Source organism: Daldinia childiae, assembly GCF_008694065.1.
Source record: "Daldinia childiae strain JS-1345 chromosome Unknown Scaffold2, whole genome shotgun sequence".
In the NCBI taxonomy this organism is placed as follows: domain Eukaryota; kingdom Fungi; phylum Ascomycota; class Sordariomycetes; order Xylariales; family Hypoxylaceae; genus Daldinia; species Daldinia childiae.
This window is the reverse complement of record NW_022984643.1, coordinates 3,070,544-3,089,652: the sequence shown is the minus strand read 5'-3', so window position 1 is coordinate 3,089,652 and position 19,109 is coordinate 3,070,544. Positions and strand designations below refer to the sequence as shown.

General features: G+C 45.1%; 7 protein-coding genes across 7 annotated transcripts; 3 read left to right on the top strand and 4 right to left on the bottom strand.

Annotated features, from left to right (window-relative positions):
- Positions 1-172: 172 nt before the first annotated feature.
- On the bottom strand, positions 173-1,765 carry GL218_01758 (uncharacterized protein; the record flags this gene model as incomplete). The annotated part of the gene is made up of 1 exon (XM_033578239.1): positions 173-1,765. The coding sequence occupies one exon, from the start codon at positions 1,763-1,765 to the stop codon at positions 173-175; it is 1,593 nt and encodes a 530-aa protein (XP_033439367.1).
- A 415-nt stretch (positions 1,766-2,180) lies between these two features.
- On the bottom strand, positions 2,181-3,236 carry GL218_01757 (putative fic doc family protein; the record flags this gene model as incomplete). The annotated part of the gene is made up of 1 exon (XM_033578238.1): positions 2,181-3,236. One exon carries the CDS (start codon positions 3,234-3,236, stop codon positions 2,181-2,183), a length of 1,056 nt encoding a protein of 351 aa, XP_033438057.1.
- A 629-nt stretch (positions 3,237-3,865) lies between these two features.
- GL218_01756 (uncharacterized protein) lies at positions 3,866-5,473 on the bottom strand (the record flags this gene model as incomplete). Its single annotated transcript, XM_033578237.1, has 3 exons — positions 3,866-4,499; positions 5,079-5,251; positions 5,303-5,473. The coding sequence occupies 3 exons, from the start codon at positions 5,471-5,473 to the stop codon at positions 3,866-3,868; spliced, it is 978 nt and encodes a 325-aa protein (XP_033439360.1).
- A 2,490-nt stretch (positions 5,474-7,963) lies between these two features.
- GL218_01755 (putative dna-directed rna polymerase protein) lies at positions 7,964-9,247 on the bottom strand (the record flags this gene model as incomplete). The annotated part of the gene is made up of 1 exon (XM_033578236.1): positions 7,964-9,247. The coding sequence occupies one exon, from the start codon at positions 9,245-9,247 to the stop codon at positions 7,964-7,966; it is 1,284 nt and encodes a 427-aa protein (XP_033438058.1).
- Positions 9,248-10,345: 1,098 nt separating this feature from the next.
- Positions 10,346-12,274, top strand: GL218_01754 (Repressible alkaline phosphatase; the record flags this gene model as incomplete). The annotated part of the gene is made up of 3 exons (XM_033578235.1): positions 10,346-10,348; positions 10,485-11,670; positions 11,727-12,274. The coding sequence occupies 3 exons, from the start codon at positions 10,346-10,348 to the stop codon at positions 12,272-12,274; spliced, it is 1,737 nt and encodes a 578-aa protein (XP_033439361.1).
- Positions 12,275-13,991: 1,717 nt separating this feature from the next.
- GL218_01753 (uncharacterized protein) lies at positions 13,992-14,714 on the top strand (the record flags this gene model as incomplete). Its single annotated transcript, XM_033578234.1, has 1 exon — positions 13,992-14,714. The coding sequence occupies one exon, from the start codon at positions 13,992-13,994 to the stop codon at positions 14,712-14,714; it is 723 nt and encodes a 240-aa protein (XP_033439362.1).
- Positions 14,715-17,531: 2,817 nt separating this feature from the next.
- GL218_01752 (DNA repair protein rad9) lies at positions 17,532-19,099 on the top strand (the record flags this gene model as incomplete). Its single annotated transcript, XM_033578233.1, has 5 exons — positions 17,532-17,645; positions 17,702-17,839; positions 17,895-18,039; positions 18,092-18,894; positions 18,950-19,099. 5 exons carry the CDS (start codon positions 17,532-17,534, stop codon positions 19,097-19,099), a joined length of 1,350 nt encoding a protein of 449 aa, XP_033438059.1.
- Positions 19,100-19,109: the final 10 nt, after the last annotated feature.

Sequence of the window (19,109 nt, the reverse complement as noted above, 5' to 3'; positions counted from 1 at the left end):
AACGGGGGTAGATACATGTATGTCCCCGGTGCTAATATATATACATGTACCAAACTAATAGCAAGAACTAGGATATCTCATGTAAAACTTAAACCTAAATGTCATGGTATAAGAAGTAGCCACGCTACTAAACAGTTCAAGTTAAGTTTATCTCAATTTCCCGACCTCCTCATTATAATTCTTCATTCCTCACGTCGTATTTCTGACAAGGTTGCTCATTCATACAAAGCGGTGGTGGCCGTTGCTGCCAGTAATCGTGGCGGCCGATGACAGCAGAGTAGTTCAGACAGCTGGGGTTATAATGGTCTTCAACATTTCCAAAAGGCCACATCGCGACGAAGCATAACTCGTCTGCTTGGCAAGGGCCGCATTCCTTCCATTCCGACCAACGCAGTATTCCCATTAGGTCATGAATAATCTGCTTTGCCGTATCGACTGCTAATTGTTCATCAGCATCTGTATCCTCGACGATAACTTCTCGCGTCTTGAAAAGCGCAGTGCAGATCGTGGTGGTGGTTCTCTCAATAGCCGCGTATATGAGCTCATCTTCTTGTGTCCGTATATGCGCAGGTTGAAGATAGAACTGCACACAGCGGTGTCGCGCAGCCAAAAAGCCGTCGTCGGTTTCTGCGTAGTCAATGAAGATGTTTAGGAGGCCGTTTATTTCATTTCTTATGACGTCAATCGAATCCGTTTGAGCAATAAAGGGTAACCGTTTGGCGTATCGGGTCACAATCATATCCGTTACCCCTTGCCAATCTACAGGAGCTTTTCGGGATGATACCGACCGAAGCACCAGCTCGCCAACTTGTTCCCTCACGACACTCATCTCTGCATCGCTAGCCTGCGTTAATCGTGGTAGATCTGGTCTCTTCGGATCCGGGTTGGTCAAATTGATTGGATAGAAGAAAGCAGAGACCACGGAGGAATAATCAAGTATCACACGCGATGAACCGATACCTTGGTACCTCTGGGAAGCTGCTCTCGCCCATTCGAACATTGCAATTTGCATGTTATCCAGATCACCCGGCTCGTCTGTTGCCGGCCGCCGGTTGGTCGATAGGAGTCTTAAACCCTCTGTAAAATCACAATAGATGACCTCGAAACCAGGTTCCATACGTATAAAACCATCAATCTTCCACATCCGAGCCAGCGCACATAGGCCATCGGCCCTTTCCCAATCATTAAATGAGGACCGGCTTCTATTAGCTGATAGTAAGATATCCTGGGTATCGACCGTACCCATGACTGTCTTACCAGCCGCCATGCCATCGATGTAAAGGATATTCAGCGGTCGTGAAGCCTGATAGATGTGCAAGTGGCCTGCTGGGGAGTGTGGGGGACATCTGGGCCGCGAGTCCTTGTCGGGCGGCGGTGGAGGAAGATGCATAGCAAACTCCATGGAACCCGGGCTTTTATAGGCGTGCTTCCGGGGCGGTCCACGACAACGAGCAAAAGATTCCGCATGCTCTATTTCGAATGCAAGCCATTCCAACCCCTTGGGTATTTCTTTGGTGTCGGTTCCATGATACAAGAGCACACCCTCGGGTATCACTGCTGGAAATAGAGACATCCCATTATGATGTAAGGCCGACCCAAACTCGCGCATCGCATTGTGAAGGGCATTGAATATCTGGGGGCCGTTCTCGCGAGCGCTGTCGAGATTTGGACTGAATCCATCTGGTAAGTCGGCGTTGTTAAGGGCAATCGACGTTGTTGCAAATACCAGCGTCGCTAGCTGGAGCAATGTGATAGGCGGTGACATTATAATTTATTAACATAAATTGGACTACCTCCTACAAAATTAATTTTTTTTGCTCAAATCGAAAGAGCCTTAAGTTTAACATATTGTAAACAAACACCAAATGCTATCAAATATATCGCTTACTATCTCTAGATGACTACCAAATCGGCGTGCTATATTGAGATTAGCTCGTCCAGTATTACGCGTCACACGATACAAAGGTACTTTCTTATCAGGTCGTTGCAGAATGAAGACCCTTACTTTCATGACCTATAGGCCAGGTTAGGTAGTGGACATTTGATTTCAAGCGAGTTACGTAATTGTATTTGAAGGATATTTCTTTCAATTAACACTGTTCTACAACCCCTTTTCTAAGCTTTACTATGGGCTGATGGTTTCGTAACGATACATACGAATACCTCAATTCTAACTCCTTTTAATCCGTAGCCCACGCCCACAACTTTCCTAATGTCTTCTTAGATGTCCTTAGCATGAATTTCGCTAACTCACGATGTCCTTTCTTATCCTCCTCGGGAACTTCCATATCTTCTTCGTGGAATTTCTTGTTGGCTCGCTTTGCTATGTCCAGATATTCTTGCCGTTCGTCTTCGGTGCCACCAAACGTACTGACAAACCCAGCGTACTTTAAGAGGATCATGTTGAGCAAAATCCGACACATTCTACCGTTTCCATCTCCGAAAGGGTGGATGCAGACAAGACGATGGCAGTATCGGCTTGCCATATCAAAGGGGTCAATGGTTCCGTTTTCCTCCGCTGCGATCATGTCTTTGTGTAGATCGCCCACCAACTCCTTCATGTAGGTAGGAACGGTGGATGCACGTATGAAGATGGATTTTTTCTTCATATCCTGACCGTGTCTTGCGGCGATTTCCCAAGTCCTGTATTCCCCGGGTCGTCCTGCATCTTCTCCCAAGACCTTTCCAGCACCTAATATGCCATGTACTTCTCGAAGAAAGTCTTCCGTGACTGGTTCGCTATTGAGGATGATGTGATCGATAGCATAGTTCAAGGCTTTGGCGTGGTTAATAACCTCCTGTCGACTTCGCACGATTTCTTCGGGCGAGTTAGGTCGTTTCAATGCAATCAATGCAGCCCTTGCTTGCTCGTATTCTGGGCTGTTTGGTTCGACTTCGGCTTGAACTTCCTGACCTCGGAAAATAGCACGGCACAACTTCTCCGTCACATCAAAATCAGAGCCGGTGACTTCGATGAAGTTTGATGAGTAGACAAGTTCAATAAGACTATCCTCGATCGTTGTTCCAAGCTCCCCAGATTCTTCGGTAATGGTGGTAGATTTATCCCTGGTCAACTGGATGATCAATGCAGGATCAGCTGGGAACTTTCGCTTGGTTATTTCTTCTCTAAGGTAATGTGAGGTCCGAATAGTAAAGTCGATTATTTCCGAATTCCCCCTAATGCTCAGCCATCTTGGCCAGCCCTCGCTCGTTGATGCTATTAATTTTGAGATCATTTTGCAACCGAATTCGAGACGAAGGAGATCAAATATGATTGGTTATGTGAACTTTTAAATTGAAAGATAGCGTTTGTTTCGTTAAAACTCATAGTATATGGGTTAGAACGCGCAAAGTCCACTCTGGCTTCCTGGTATAAAGTAATTTGTATGGTATCGCTTTCTACCTTTGGTGGTCGTAGGTATTTATAGTAATTTGATTGATGCGGCAGGAAGGGTAAAACCCAAAGTTTAGATTAGTCGGTACCCAACGTATGAAAGTTTCAATACAGGAACCCATGATGAAGCTTTCTATTATGACCGTGCGAAGATTACGGAGGTAACCATCTGACGAACATTGGCCATATAGAGATGCTAAAGACCACGCACCTACCACGTAGAGGTATATACAGTTATCTTAAGTAGGTACGGTAGGTAAATGTCGCTTCAATAAACATATATCTATAGTAGGAGTATCTCATTAGGACGCAAGTCACAAAGTATTAGCACTTTTTCACTGATGTACACGTAGACTACTGCGGTAACCTACAGGAACTAGGGCCTTTTACTATGTTTAAATTATGCAATATAATAGCGTATACTTAATATGTCTATTATTTGTTAAGAATTCCCAATGCCATATAAACTAATCATCCTATCCTTGAGCTAGTTAAGTCGCGATATAACGATTCTAGGTCGCCCACAACACAGCTGAAGATGGCGTCCTGAAGTCCTGGATCCTCCAACTGCTCGGTGGCTAAGCCGAAGTCGCAGTCAATCAGTCTCTTGGTCGCATTCCTAAACCTCTTCCCAAGATAGGAAAGCCTCGCTGCTTTCCTGCGAACTTGTACATGATCTTCCCAGGCAATGCGCTCCCAAAGCCCAATTTGTAGAAGAGCTACCCCCAGAGCGTATAACGTTATATTTCTTATACCGTAGTTCTCCATAGCCTCTTGAACTGACTCTAAGGGTAAGGAGTTGGGTATGTGGTTCTGTTCGCCTTGAGGGGTAATATTTGCTCTGGTATCTTCTGCGGCGGACGGGATCGCTTTGAGCTCTGTAGAAAGGTGTACTGTATCAAGAGACGAGGACAGGTCTTCGGTTTCGTCACAGAAAACGTATACTTGATTAAGTGTCAACCCCTGAGGCCACCATAGCGTCGAGTGATATTTTAGCATTGACTTCACCAGCGTGATTCCGAGTTGAATGCGGTCTTTGTCTGATATAACTTGATAGGCAGGGGTACCAAGAAAGTCGAATAGGGGTTTCTGCGATTTGAGACAGCTAGGATCAGGTCGCAGCCTTCGTAGACCTCGGTAGAGAATAAGCCTCTGGTTACCCTCAATATTCAAGTACCCAAGAGAGCCCTGTAGTAATGATTGACAAGAGATGGGCCAATTTAGATGTAAGCTTTCGCACTTGATCCTTATTTGGGTCAAATCTTCGCCCTCACCGTCCGGTATACTGATAGATTCGGCGGTCGACTTTGTAACAATGGAATGCTGACCGTTATTTTTCTTGAAAACTCGTCTCTTTTTCAGAGTGATGCTCGCTATTGAGTTTGTAGTAGGCGGTGAAATAATGTCGCTTCCAACGTCCCTACAGATTACATGGATAGGTATCCTATTGTGGTGTCATTACCTAGAAGATAGTATCAAATCTTTGGGGTTTCTCACAAACCTTCGAGAAAAAATCTTTGTCCCTCCACTGTGCTCGAAGAATAGATCCACAATAGGCTCTTTCTCGTCTGTAGGGTTAAGCAAAAGTTTGGCACTATGGCAAGTGGTGATGCTCCCATCGCAGGACGACCAGCTTTGTAGTAGATGATAGAGATGCGAACACATGTTTCGAGTGTTCTCATACACGTATGGTATCGTAAGATGAGCCGTATTTGTGGAGTCTTGTATCTCGGCAGCTATTTTTCGGAGTCTTCTCAATTCTGCATTATAACCTTTCAAATCTCCAAGAAGTTCGTGGTACTCCTTTTTCCTGAACACAAGTCGAAAGGCATCCTGGACCTTCTTCGACGGAGTTGCCTAGAGAATTTTTAATTCTAATTTTAATTTAGCACAGCACGTAGCACTTACTGCTGCTCCAGGCTGAGCAAAGAGAGAGAGCTTTGCTTCGAGCTTGTCAACTATTCCCTCAACTTCTTCAACAGTTTCTCTGAAAGAATCGTATTTAGGGCCTAGATATGATTTAACTTTCCTCTCCAGATCTTCAGCCTTCCATTGAGGATGATCATGGTCGTTCATCATGGTAATAACGACCCGATGATCAAGTATATTGAGCAAGAGAAGGTGATTCTCATCTTGAAAGCAATCTGTTTGGATCTTCAACTTCTTTAGGACTCGTCCAACCTCTTCATTATGACGGCTAAATGCTTTAAGCTTAGAATATAAATGAATTAACCCTTCGATAGCAGCTATACAAAGGGGGGTAATGCCGAGAGCCAGCGATACCGGATCTGCCATATTTATTTCTATAAATCGATATTAAAGAAGGTAAATATGATATTTCCCTCTTTGAGGGAATATTTCAAAAGTAAAGGATATTAGGAAAGTCGGGGCTGTGATCATTCCATTCACAGCCTCGCCGACCTCGGGTTATACAACATATAGAGTCTGCTGACCATCATTGAATTCTAGCAGCGGGGTGAACGAAAGAGTGTGCGCCATTTTATCTTCAAAGTAAAATCGTTAAACACTATTTACTGTTCATAATAAGTATTCATTTCTATGTCAGATTCGAACCAACCGAGCAGAGAGGATCCAACTACCCGGCCAGTCTTTCGGGTGTACCAGTGGTTGTTGGATACCTCTCAAGAAGATGATGAGCTCCATGACGGAATCATAACTCGCCTTTTCAATGCAGGCCATGATCTATATACCGCTCTTATTAGGGATTTACCCACCGACAAACCTTTATCCGAGCCATTATATCATCAACTACAGAGTGGCTATTCACACTATATAATTTGGGCCCGTGATTACGGCGTTGAAGATGGGGCACTGGACAGCCTACTTCAGAATTCCCGACAGCTTTATACATTTACTATAGAGGTACTGGTCAGTACTTGCGCAGCGCTACACAGTGGTATGTCAACCTTGTATAGAAATGCCATATCTTTTTCTTTAGCTAATATCCTTTTTAATTCTAGTATGCAAAAACCCGATGCTAGATACCAAACTCGAAAATATAAACCTAGTTACTTCGATAGTGACTGAGCAGGCTTCGTGCATAATTCGTGATACCTCAGACCCTTCCGATGGCGAACTTGGTACGAGTAGCGACGAGAATCAAGAGGACGATAAAAATCTACAAGATGCCATCGAAACATTGCTATATGAGATCGAGTGTTTGTCAGACCTTGGTCCAAGATTGGAAGAGCCTGTATTCGACTATTCTATTGAGGAGCAAGCAGCGTCACTAAGACCTCCCATTACCTCAGGCCCTGCTAGGTATTTCGTTGATATTGTATTAACTAAATTTCCAAAGTGCGACTTTGACTTTGCTGTCGCAATAGGTCAAGCGAACTGGGATTCAACAATTAGACTACAAGAAAAACGGAGTATTACCTTGGAGTCGCCCTACGAAACTACTGCTGATAAGCCAATCACAATTTTTCATGATTCCGGCTTAGGGGGTAGCTTGCCTAGAGTCAGCCTCCGTACAACTACTATCCTCTCCTCTAATGGAGATGACGCCAATGGAGATAGCATTATGGGAACAAGGATCCCGTCGCTTCCAAGAGAAATAGAAGCAGGTCAATTATTCTCTTGCATGATATGTGGAGAATATATAGAGAAACAAGATATGAGAACGTGGAAGTAAGACTCAAAACTCATTTCCCTCTTCGTCTTGCGACTACTTACCTTAGGTACCTATGTACCTATATAGGAAACATCTATTCGCTGACCTTCAGCCTTGGATCTGTTGCCAGATCGCCTGTCCGTGTGGCCGTAAACCCTTCGAAACCAGGGAAGAGTGGGTTGAACACCTTTACAAGGGACATAAAAGCCATCCAGAGTGGGATGACAAAACGTGCCCGCTATGTCTTATGGTTATTAATGAGGGTGGTCTTACAACACTTTCCCATATCGCGCGACACCTAGAAGAAATATCTCTTGCAGCTTTACCTTGCTACCCTAAGTATGAGGATGAGGATGAGGACGAAAGCACCGTACTATCATCCGGTATTTTATCATTAAATCAGAGTGGTATTGCATTAGACAACGGGATTGCGTCTAGAGGGGTTCCAACGATAAATACTACTCATCCGGACAATGACGCAACTGAACCTCTCGATAGCACGACTATCAACACCACATCGATAGCTTCGCAGCCATTGCCGCGTTTTTGGTATTGTGTAGGTGCTCCCCTTCTTTAGTACAACACCTAAATATTTTACGGCTACTAATTTATACAGTGTTCGTGTGGATTCGGCCCGCTAGAACTTTCTGGTAAACCGTGTATTCATTGTGATTATCATCAACGGTGTGGGAGTTGTTCGGTCGATACTTAGGCGATCGCGTCTGTTGATCAACTTCTTAAGTGAAACGAGAACATTTTTTACATTAACTACGCAATTTATATGTTTCTTTCTAATCAATTTCCAAAATTTAAGAGACAAGAGAATTATTGAGACCATCATTTATTTAACTTTTTCATAAATCTATCATTGTTTTACGTATACTAGTTGCTAGGCGTGATATTTTACTTTCCTTAACATAACATTTCAAGCAGTCTTACCAGTTGACTCTACGGACGATCTTGCGAGGGGTTTCATCACGTCCCCACAAAGTCATGGTTTGCCCTTCAGCACACTTAACAGTAGGGGCCATTTGCATGACTGTAGACCACGAGCCAGAAGCACACTGCTGGTAGGCGGTTCCACCAATACAGTTGAACATTCCTTCCGAAGTACACGGTCCTGTAAGTCCTCCGGAAGGGGACCCAGTGCTGGGAGGGGCGCTACCTGCGGGACTCGCGGAGCTAACTGGAGCAGGAACTGCAGAACTGACCGCGGAACTGACTACGGATGTGGATAAGGTAGTGGCTGCGGAGCTGGCTGGAGAACTTACTACGGGCGCGGCCGAGGAGCTCTGAGGAGCAGCAGCACTGCTGCTGCCGCCAACAGGAGCAACTGTGATGAAGGAGCCGGGAGCGGCGCTAGTAACTGGAGCGGCGCTGCTACTTGGAGCGGCAGTGCTGGAGCCACCGTTTCCATTGCCACTATCATTACCTCCGCCATTCCCACCGTTATTGGGGGTATTCTGGCCAGCAGGGTCGGCACTTCCACTTGATCCACCAGACTTGGCACCCTTAGGAACACAGTTTTCACCTTGGACCTTGGCGAATTTGTTGTTCGAACCCGGGCGGATAACATTTGGGCCGGGGTCGGGGTACTGGGGGTCAGTGCTGGGTTCCGTCTTGCACGAGTTGATATCGGCGAGATTACCTACGAAGAGCTCGGGAAACTGGCCGTCGCGGGGGAAGAGTTCCATGGTCTCGTTATCTGACCGCTTGGACTTACCTCCTGTTACAGTGATAGGCGCACAGTTCATGTAATACTCCGGCTGGCCCGCGAGTTTACTGATCCAAGTCCAGGCAAAGACGTATTTGCCAGGTGCTACTCCGTCTGGAATCTTGAAGTCATATGTGTCAGGGCCTTGGCCGGACTTGCTTGGGCAGCCGCCTTCGATGGAGAGGATAACTTGCCAAGATGTAGATGCGCTAGGCTGAAGATCTTTGGTTATTGCCAACTGACAACTTCCACCTCCATGAACCGCCGAGCCCTTGAACGATAGGGATTGGCTCTCGCCTACCGCCATGGTATTGTCGAGGCCAGACGTCGAATAAAATGTAGCTGGGTCGCCCTTTAACTTGCAGGGGAAGTTACCTGCAGTCAAAGGAGAGTTGTCAAGATCTGGACCTCCGAAGGGTTTCGGGGTCTGCATGATCATGTGGCCATTAGATATGGCGAGGAGTTGGGCCAAAGCGGCCGCGATCGAGGAATATTTCATAAACATTGTGTTTTATGATTTCGTCGTTTGTGAAAAGAGTAGTTAAAAGTACCAGACTACTGTCGATGTATTTCGAGGCCAGCTCGCTTGAAGTTAATATGTGGTGATGGTAAATGTTGATAAGAGAATAATAGTATGCTCGGCTCTAAGGTAAGACATAGTCTTAGGGTTTTTATACATTTTAAGAGACAGCCATCGTTCCGGAACAAACATACATGATTATTGTTTTCGATAAAGCACAGGGCACAAAGATACTCCTAGAAATCCCTACGAAAAGAAATGAGGGACAACAAGTGACAATAGCAGACATATGTGGGCATTGTTTCTACTTCTAAGGATTAAACTGGGAGAAGCATGGAGAAATTACGAAAAGGTAGACAAAGACATTGTTCATGTATATGTGAACATGGCATTTCTTGAGTTACTTATTACAATCATTTCATTCAGTTCTTGTGTGTAAGGCCTGAGACCAACCCTCCCGATAATGACACAAGGAAGAGCTCAAATCCATTACTATAAGCTCTAAGAAAGACTCTGTGGTGGTATCTTCATTATCAACGATTAGAAGTCCTCAACGAAGGATTCTCACTAACATTTTGGAGACCCCAACTAAGGTTAAGCACCTTTATCCCGAGTGGAAGGGATTATAGTGGTTTTTGGCTAATAGTGTATACGTAGGGACTTAACAATAATCTACTCACAGGTTTGCATTAATGGATTTCTCACTATCTATCTATGTACTTGAAATTAAGCGATGACCGTCATCTCTGAATGAGGCATTGGTCGTTTATAAGTGACATCGTCTAGATGAATAATATGGGGCTGCATTGTCAGATAATGAATATGCTACTAAAGCATATATTATTTTACCAGGATATTAAATGCATTGGAGTAACAAATTGTTACGCATGATAACGTCATGGGAACAAGGTTACTGGGGGTTGATGCATGCAGCTAGTTCTCAGGGACCTCGAAGCTTAAACTTAAAGGGTTTCGGACTGCGTACCTAAGCTTCAACATACACGCTTACAACCATCTCTAATCACAACCTACTACATTCATCATCGCATTGTGAGCTTCAACTTCAAATGAATTACGACCGATATGGTAAGTATTTTTAATATTTCTATTTTAAATCCTAGCTATCGTCTTTAGGCCAAAATATGTATCGCATACCGTTGGGCTCTAGCATGCGACCGCCCTTTAGCTATGAACTAAGCTGACTGTAACCTTCATCGTCTAGGCTAACGCAACGACACCTCTCCTCGCCGGCGACCGTCGCGATCCCGATGCGAATTACGACGCGCTAAGCGACTCGGAAGAAGATATACTTCGTGGACGATCTAGGGCTACACAGTCTGGTCGGTCATGGCATACGAGGCTACGAGAAGCTCTGCTATTCGCATGGGCCCTTCTCGCGACCGCCGGCGTGCTAATTCTTGCTATTTGGGCATCGCATCAACAACAAACATCTGTCGAAAAACCTACTGGCAAGCGTAACTTAATCTTCATGGTCTCTGACGGTATGGGCCCTGCTTCGCTGTCTTTGACTCGCAGCTTTAGGCAATATACCGAAGGTCTCGAGTATGGTGACACCCTCACCCTTGATAAGCACTTCTGGGGTAGTAGCCGAACGCGAAGTAGCTCCTCCTTAGTCACAGACTCGGCCGCTGGAGCGACGGCATTCAGTTGCGGGATGAAGAGTTATAACGGCGCCATTTCGATGCTACCTGATTCAACCCCCTGTGGGACTGTACTCGAAGCTGCTAAGAAGGCCGGATACAAGACTGGCCTGGTCGTCACCACGGATATCACCGATGCAACACCTGCTTGCTTTGCTAGTCATGTTGATGTACGTCAGCAAAACGACGATATCGCTGTTCAAGAAGTAGGAAATGGGCCCCTTGGTCGTGTGGTAGATTTGATGTTTGGAGGCGGACGATGCCACTTCCTTCCGAACGGAACTGATGGTGCATGCCGTGCAGACAATGTCGACGTAGTAGAAATGGCAAAGAAAGACTACGGTTGGAACTATATCAACGACCGGGCAGCATTCGATGAATTCTGGGAGGGTAAGAAGGAAGTTCCCCTTCCGATGCTAGGACTTTTTGCCCCAACAGACATTCCATTTGAGCTAGACAGGCGAAACATGAATGACATCTACCCCAGCCTGAGCGAAATGGCTAAGACGGCTCTGAGAGCTCTCGAGAAGGCTACAGAGGATAGCGACAAGGGATTTTTCTTAATGATCGAGGGTAGTAGGATCGACCATGCTGGCCATGGAAACGATCCGGCTGCACAAGTGCGAGAGGTCCTTGAATATGACAAGACATTCAAAGCTGTATTAGACTTTCTAAAGGAGAGCAAGACCCCAGGAGTCCTAGTTGGAACCAGTGATCATGAGACAGGTGGATTATCGGTAGCACGACGTCAGTATATCTTTTCTTCAAGACTAATAGGGAACCTTGGCTAACTTTGCTTTCAGAGGTAAACGTTGACTACCCACAATACTTGTGGTATCCTGCTGTACTAGCCAACGCCTCGTCGTCTTCAGAATATCTCGCTCATCGCCTCCACGGACATCTCGCACAGTCCAACGATCACTCCGTCGACAAGCTTAAGGAGTATATTAATGAGGAACTTGTTAAGCCCGGCCTTGGTATTCATGATGCCTCCGATGAAGAGCTCACCGCTGTAGCTTTAAGCCCAGAACAAGCCCAGAATTCATTCGCCCAGATGATCAGCGTTCGCGCACAGATCGGATGGAGCACTCACGGTCACTCAGCCGTAGATGTTAATATCTACAGTTCTGGCGGTCCCGGCGCGGAAGCGATTCGAGGCAATGTAGAGAATACTGACGTAGGGAAATACTTACGGGATTATCTTAATGTCGACGTGGACGCCATTACGAAAGAATTAAACAAGAAAATGGATTCAAAGCGAACTTTTGGAATCAGCCATGATATTACTATAGATGGTACCGGCGAAGACCACTGGGCAACCCATGAGAAGACGGAAGCCCAACGCCATTGATAAGGGTAGACTATAGGATTTAAGCGCAGAGAAATGCTTTGGATCGGATTTTGGAGTTACAATTTGTCACCTGAATAAGGATTTATATCATATGAATGCATTTATAGAAATAGCAAACGAAGAATCGATACCCTCTCGCAAAGAATAGCGAAGAACATGGTCCGTATTGAGATTTCAACAACAGTAGTTGCCGGTACAATATTTATCATAGTTACAGTTGAACAAACTCCTCCAGGAACATGTGGGTAACTTGAAGCTCTCTGCCACGGTGTGTGCAACCGTGCAGATGTTTCGCCGTCCCGTGGGAATCATGTGGTAAACACATCGGGTATTAGCAGAAGGCTACGCGTGTGTTACTTTGCGTTACTAAATTTCAGACGAGCTTCTGGGAAGTAGTACAGCTACGTTGCTTGCTTAATTGTTGGAGTGAGGCTCGTTAGATATGAGTTTATCTATAATAATAACTGCATCAGATAAAGAGCAGGAGCTAAGTACCTATGTACAAGAAGTCGCCAATAGTACCGATCTTCTAGGTTATCTGGGCTGTTTCTCTAACGTAGAAGACACTTCACGGCTAAATAAGTAGGAGAGAGGACGGTTAACATGAGGTAAGGCCGTCGAAGCCACCACGATACCTGTATTACCACAGGGAAACTGTAGGTGTGTTGTACCCGTGAATCCTACGACGAGTTATAAGAACAGAGGGATGCGGATAGTGTTATGTGTTGGATGATAAAAATACCCACCCGGGTCGTTTAGTCTCTTGATTTAACCCTAGTGTGGTAGTGGTACTTACCTAGGTAGAAACAGATACGGCTCCTCATTCCTAGTCTTAGTCTCATCCTCAAGCGTAGACAAGTAGACGAGCTCTACGACCATGTTGAGGAAATAGCTAGGTACCTAAATTATAGCCGTGGATTGTTAAGCCCTACTAGAAGTTATCTCTTTAATAGAACGCGAGCTAAAAGTGTAAAGCAGTCTGAAGTCTTAAGGAGAGATGTCATAGGTATCGTTGAGTACCTAAACTAGATGGAAGAATACAAGGCGTTTGCCTGTTTGAATCGGAAGTTGCCTGTGTTTTTGATGCAGTCTTTACGATGCCCCTCTGTTTGGTCCAATATAAGTACCTACAAATCTGCTCATGGCAAGCACGGATAACCACGATTGCCTCTTGTAGATAGATTCAAAGGCTTTATCCTAAATTACGTGTCTTTTAACACTTTGAACAACCAAGTACAAATTCTACGCGACAGCCCGACGAGATGAGCGAAGAAATACGATTCGCCCACCACCGTCTTGTATATTCTAGTTCATTAGTCGTGGTGTACAAAAGCCCATACCTTCACTAGTAGATACCATCATACTTATTCATGTGTCGTCAAGACACGCTCCTTCATTTTAGCCACTTAATCAACTTGTTCATCCGAACGAGAACCACACATCATACATATAAATACATTACAGCACCGTTACGAACACTTAAACCCTAGCAAGGCAGCAACAAAGCTCGCCTGTGATACCCGTCCTTGGTCAGAACCCGCTAGATCATTGAGACAAAATCTAGCAGCTCCTAACCCTGACCACGCAGACGAATCCCTTTTCCGTTGTCGATATAACACACCAAGATTCTCAGCTCTTCTTGAAGCCCCTACTAATCCACCAGAATCATTAATAAGCGCCACGCCCCCGCAATCCAAAGAAGCCATCAACAGCAATAATGTGCCAGTACATGTGGGTCACCTACCGCTGCGCGCACACCGAGCTCCTAGCCGGGCCTAACTGCAACTTCGTGCTTACGCAACTATCCCGCATCCACCAGCCCGAAGCCTGGACGCCCGAGGGCCAACAAATCCTCCCTTTCGACTGGCCAAACGCATGCTTGCCTGGAGACCACAACACGATCCCCATACCTTGCGACAAGTGGTGCGGCTGGGAGTGCCAGAACACATTTGCTCCGACGCAGCGTACGGGCGACAGGATCACCTCCTTCGGTGGCCAAGTGTCCCCCGCAACCGACAGCGTGGTCGTGGCAACGCAGGCTGATTGGCAAGGAAATAGGTTCCAGAGCTCGTATCCTGAGTACAAGTCTCCTAGCTACCACGGCAATGACGACTACCATATGAACCAGTATGATGGCGCGAACTATGTTCCGGGTTCTCATGCTTTTGGTGCCTATCCGGCTGTTGGAGCCATGGATAATTCTGGCACGGCGTCTATGGGATCAGGACTCGCTCATATGACCACAAACGAAGCAGTGACAGACATGGATCCTAGCTTGTCAAGTATGGACACAGGAACGAACATGATAGGGACAACGGGAACATTAGGGATGCAGGGAGCGCAGTATGGAGTACCCCGAATAGGAGTAGGTTGGAGAGAGGAGAAGGATGAAGTGGGGATTATTGGAGATTGGTGGAAGGATGGTGATGTCTTTAACTAAGGATTTGACACTTTGTGTCAAGTATGAGTATAATGTCCAAATGGACTAGCAGGCCCTGCCTTGCTCATTAATTAGTAATTAGTCGAAGGAGATATTCCTTCGTGTGTATAATATATAGAGATCGGAAATTTCCCCGTGCTTATGAACGAAGACCCTTCCCTTGAATGGAATTATTTATTATAACTTCTCGAGAAACTTGGCTCTAAAGATATAATTGTGACATTAGTCTTATAAGCTAGTTACTAAACCTCGCATTGTAGATATAACTAGTCGGAAACATCAGAAAAGTCTGTCTCGTGGAGCTCATCCGGATCCATGAAATAGGCAATCTCAAGTCGACCCATAAAATGTTTTATGAAATGCTTTTGTAGTAGAGCATATTCAGACGTCGTGAGTTTACACTCGCCTAACTGATTCAAGATATCTATCTTGATTTCTGTTCGATCTGGGGAGATAAGCCTAGAGATAAACTTATGTAGACCTTGGAAAGTGAAAGAAGAGAGAGAACTGATGCAGAGCAATTTGAGCTTGGGAATGGCGCTTAGAGGAATTAATATGGAGTTATCCAAGGGGTTGCCGCTGAAGCTAAATTCAGATAAATTTGGCAACGACGCCGCGATCCGTTCGACTGCACCCTTAGCGAGATGCACTTGCATTAAGTTTAGGGACACCAGATTTTTAAGCTGGCAAATTGAGTCTACTAGCGGTGGTTTTGCGTCGGCTATGTGACCGTAGCCAGACTCGTGTAGACCAAGAGTCAGAGACTGAAGATGATGTTGAAGGCCAAGCGCAGTCCAGGTTGTGGTATCCTCTGCCTCGGTTTCCCAGTGCATATATATTAAGGATAAAGACGTGAGGCGGATGTTGGGCGAATTTAAAATATCCTTAACTAGCAGGTTGGAACCAATAAAATGCGAGAAACTGAGATCTCGAAGAGATTTGCATTTGCAGATCCATGTTGAGACCTCTTTTAGTGTTTCCTCGGGGTAATCCCCCGGGTCCACCAAGTTGTACCTGTCGTTCTCGATCAAAAGTGTTTCTAGGAATGTACAGTCGGGTAACAAGTTAAGGGCCTTCATAGCCTGCGGTGTAAGATTTCGAAGTACAAGCCTTCGGAGAGATGCTGCATGGTAATTGAATGCCGTCAAGGCGGTTTCCCCAATTAAATTCAGGCTTATTACTTCAAAATTGCGTAGACTGTTAGGACGTAGTGTTTGCAAAAATGCAGACAAATCTTCGTCTGCAGTAGAGCTTGAATCTACTATTTGTTAGCATCATAAACGCAAACTAGCAGACTTAGCTTCTACTATAGTACTTGAACGAGAAAAAATAATAAGGACGGGAGTTGATAACATACTATACCTAGACAGGTTAGCATTACGGACACCAGAAATGAAACGGGCTGATAACATTTAAACATACCAATGATAACATGTTAAATCAACAAACTGTGGACAGCATTTGCGAATAGCACTAGCTGCTTCAACGCCGAGTACTGATCCGTCTCGGATACGCAAGGACGTCAGGGTTCCAAGTCGTGCTATCCAGACTGGTAGTTTATCATGTGGAATATGTGTGCCCTCCAGATGCGCCAAAGATACAGCGGTTCCCGTGTCGTCTGCTAGTCCCTTGATATACTGGGTAATGGAATCCGCGCACTTGACTATCGTATCTAGGATTTTTATGCTATGGCCTATTCCTAGTACAAGAAACTGCCTCATCGCGCCTCCAAAGAATATATCCCGGAAATCTTTGTCTCGGCTGATATCTTGGAGTAGTTCTTCGAGGTTACCGAGCGACAGAGAGCGGACGTAGGCGCAATAAGGGAATGCGGTTTTCTTAATACTTGAAAGGATAATAGACCGCCATAATTGCAACCAATCTAGCCTGTAGGTGGCATCAGTGCTTGCGGGGGAATATTCCTGAATACTTTACACAAAGAAACTGTTAGTTCCTAATTAAAATTATTTAGAAGCGCAAGACTCACCTATATATCTGTTCTAATGCGATGCTAGCAATTCGTCGGCTAACAAGCGAGCAGTTAAATAAGGTTCCAAAGTCGCGACGAGCAGCCAGCTCTTCGCATAACAATAGGAAAATCTCTTGAGGGAGAGCCGAGGATTCCATGCTTGAATAATTTGAATTGGTATGATTGCCACTTGTATTGGAAACCAAAGTGAATATCACGATGGCCGACGTCAACGCTTGATATATGATAAGGCCTAAAAAATAGAGATGGATAAAATGTGGTTTTGTAGGAGGTAGTGATTTATGTCATGGAGCTGCAGCTTGTATTTTATGTACAAGCTATCACTGTTATCTTGTTCTTAAGACTGTTATCCACAATGTATTACTATGGCTATTTTTACTGTCTAGTACTTATCGCTACACTATAAATTAGCGGAAGAAGTTTGTAGAGATATGAGATATAAGCTTGGGGTAATTATTAACGACACTGTGAAAACGGAAACAGCTTAACTTAGGTATGTACTTAATACAGGCAGGTACCCCGCGACGCGTCTTAATAAACTTAACGCGATCGAGTCCAACTTCCTTAATTTGGGAGCGAAATCAAGACCAGGGAGAGCCTAGAAAGTAGAAGCTACTAACTTAGAATTTCTAGTGCTTCGTCAAGAACATTAACAACCACTCATTTCCTCTTTTTTATTAAGGTCTATTCAAAAAGCCCAAGACCCAAAAATGACATCATAACTCTTAAAAACCGTCGTCTACATCAACAGTCACCTTTCCAAGGTATCCAATCTATACACAACAGTATAGTGGCTCTCCTTCAGACTTTCAGGCCTTCGGATGACTATGGCTGTATTAAATTTCACTTTAAGTGAAGAAGGGGTCAGTAGACTAAGAGACGCATTAACTTGTCTCGGTAAATTCAGTGAAGAAGTTTCTCTTGAGGCAAGGAAGGACAAAGTAAGCTTCATTGTTATCCTAGTCCAGTTAGTACTTTACTAAAATCAGGCGCATAGTTTGTCTTTACCACCCTAAATCCCTCCAGGACGGCGTATCTGTCTTTCTCCTTCGTAGCTCATCGATTCTTCTCAAAATACCATTTTGAAGGTGTACCTCAAAACCGAGAAAGATTCTTTTGCAAGCTTCATAATCGAGTATGTTACCTACTTGAGAGTTGTTGCTTCTTTTTCCTCACATGAATCTTCCTAGGCATTGCTATCTATTTTTAGAGCTAGAAGTGGCGACCCTTTGCATGATAGGGAAAAAGATACCACCATTGAACATTGCGATGTGGCAATTGTAGACGAACCTGGCAAGAAAAGTAGATTTATTGCTAAGATCGTGTTCCGTAATGGTAAGTAGTAATATGTTGCCCATATCCAAGTAATTAGCTAACAAAAGCGTAGGCATAACTACTAAATATCGACTACCTTTTGAACCTACTGTGCCAATCCACGGCAAGTTTGATAGGGACCAAGTATCAAATCGTTGGTCTATACCATCTCGGACCCTGCGTCACATTATGGATTATTTTGGTCCCGGCATAGAATACCTTGATTTCCATTCCGAGGACGATGAGACTGTCAACTTTACTTGCTTCACCGAAAAGATCAAGAATGGGGAAGAAGTTTTGAAGAAGCCTCTTCACACATCCATTGCCGTTGAACGGGATGAATTTGAAGACTTTGAGGTTCAGGAGGATAAGCTGCATATCGTAATCAGCGTAAAAGATTTCAGGGCAATTATCCAGCACGCAAATTTCCTCGGCAGTCAGATCTCGGCATACTACTCAGTGCCGACCAAACCGCTGCAGCTAAAGTATGAAGGCGATGGGATCAAATGTGAATTCCTTCTGATGACGGTCGGAGAAAGGGGAGCACCCGGCCAGAAGACCAAGAAAACTCGCGGTGGCGCCAAAGGACCAAAACCGCCGCAACTTGAAGCTGCTACTAGTAGTAGGGCTACATCGCATGCGCCGACGCCAGCTTCAAGGATGCCTCCTCAGCCACAAGCACCACGGCCTGAACCCGTACCTTCTCTCAGACCATCGATTGTTCGTCCATCCCAGCGGCCACCTCCAGCGACATTTGAGTCCGAGTCACTCTTCGTCCCCCAGGACGACGAGCATCAATGGGATCCTGTGAATGTTGGTGGAGATGAGGACGAGGAAGAGAATGCCCGATTAGAATGGGATGTTAGGGGTGACTTCGTAAGTATTCCTTTTACCCAAGGTGGTTTCGTTAACATGGCTAATATGACCTTAGCATGCACCAGCGACGAACGCGAGGTCCATGATGACAAATCGGAATACTCAGGAGTCGAGGTTCAATGATACTACTGAAGATACCCCCTCGCACTTTGAACCAACTCAACGCCTTTCGCAAGTTCGGAGGTTCGGCCTCTTTGACGATTAAGGAGCTATAT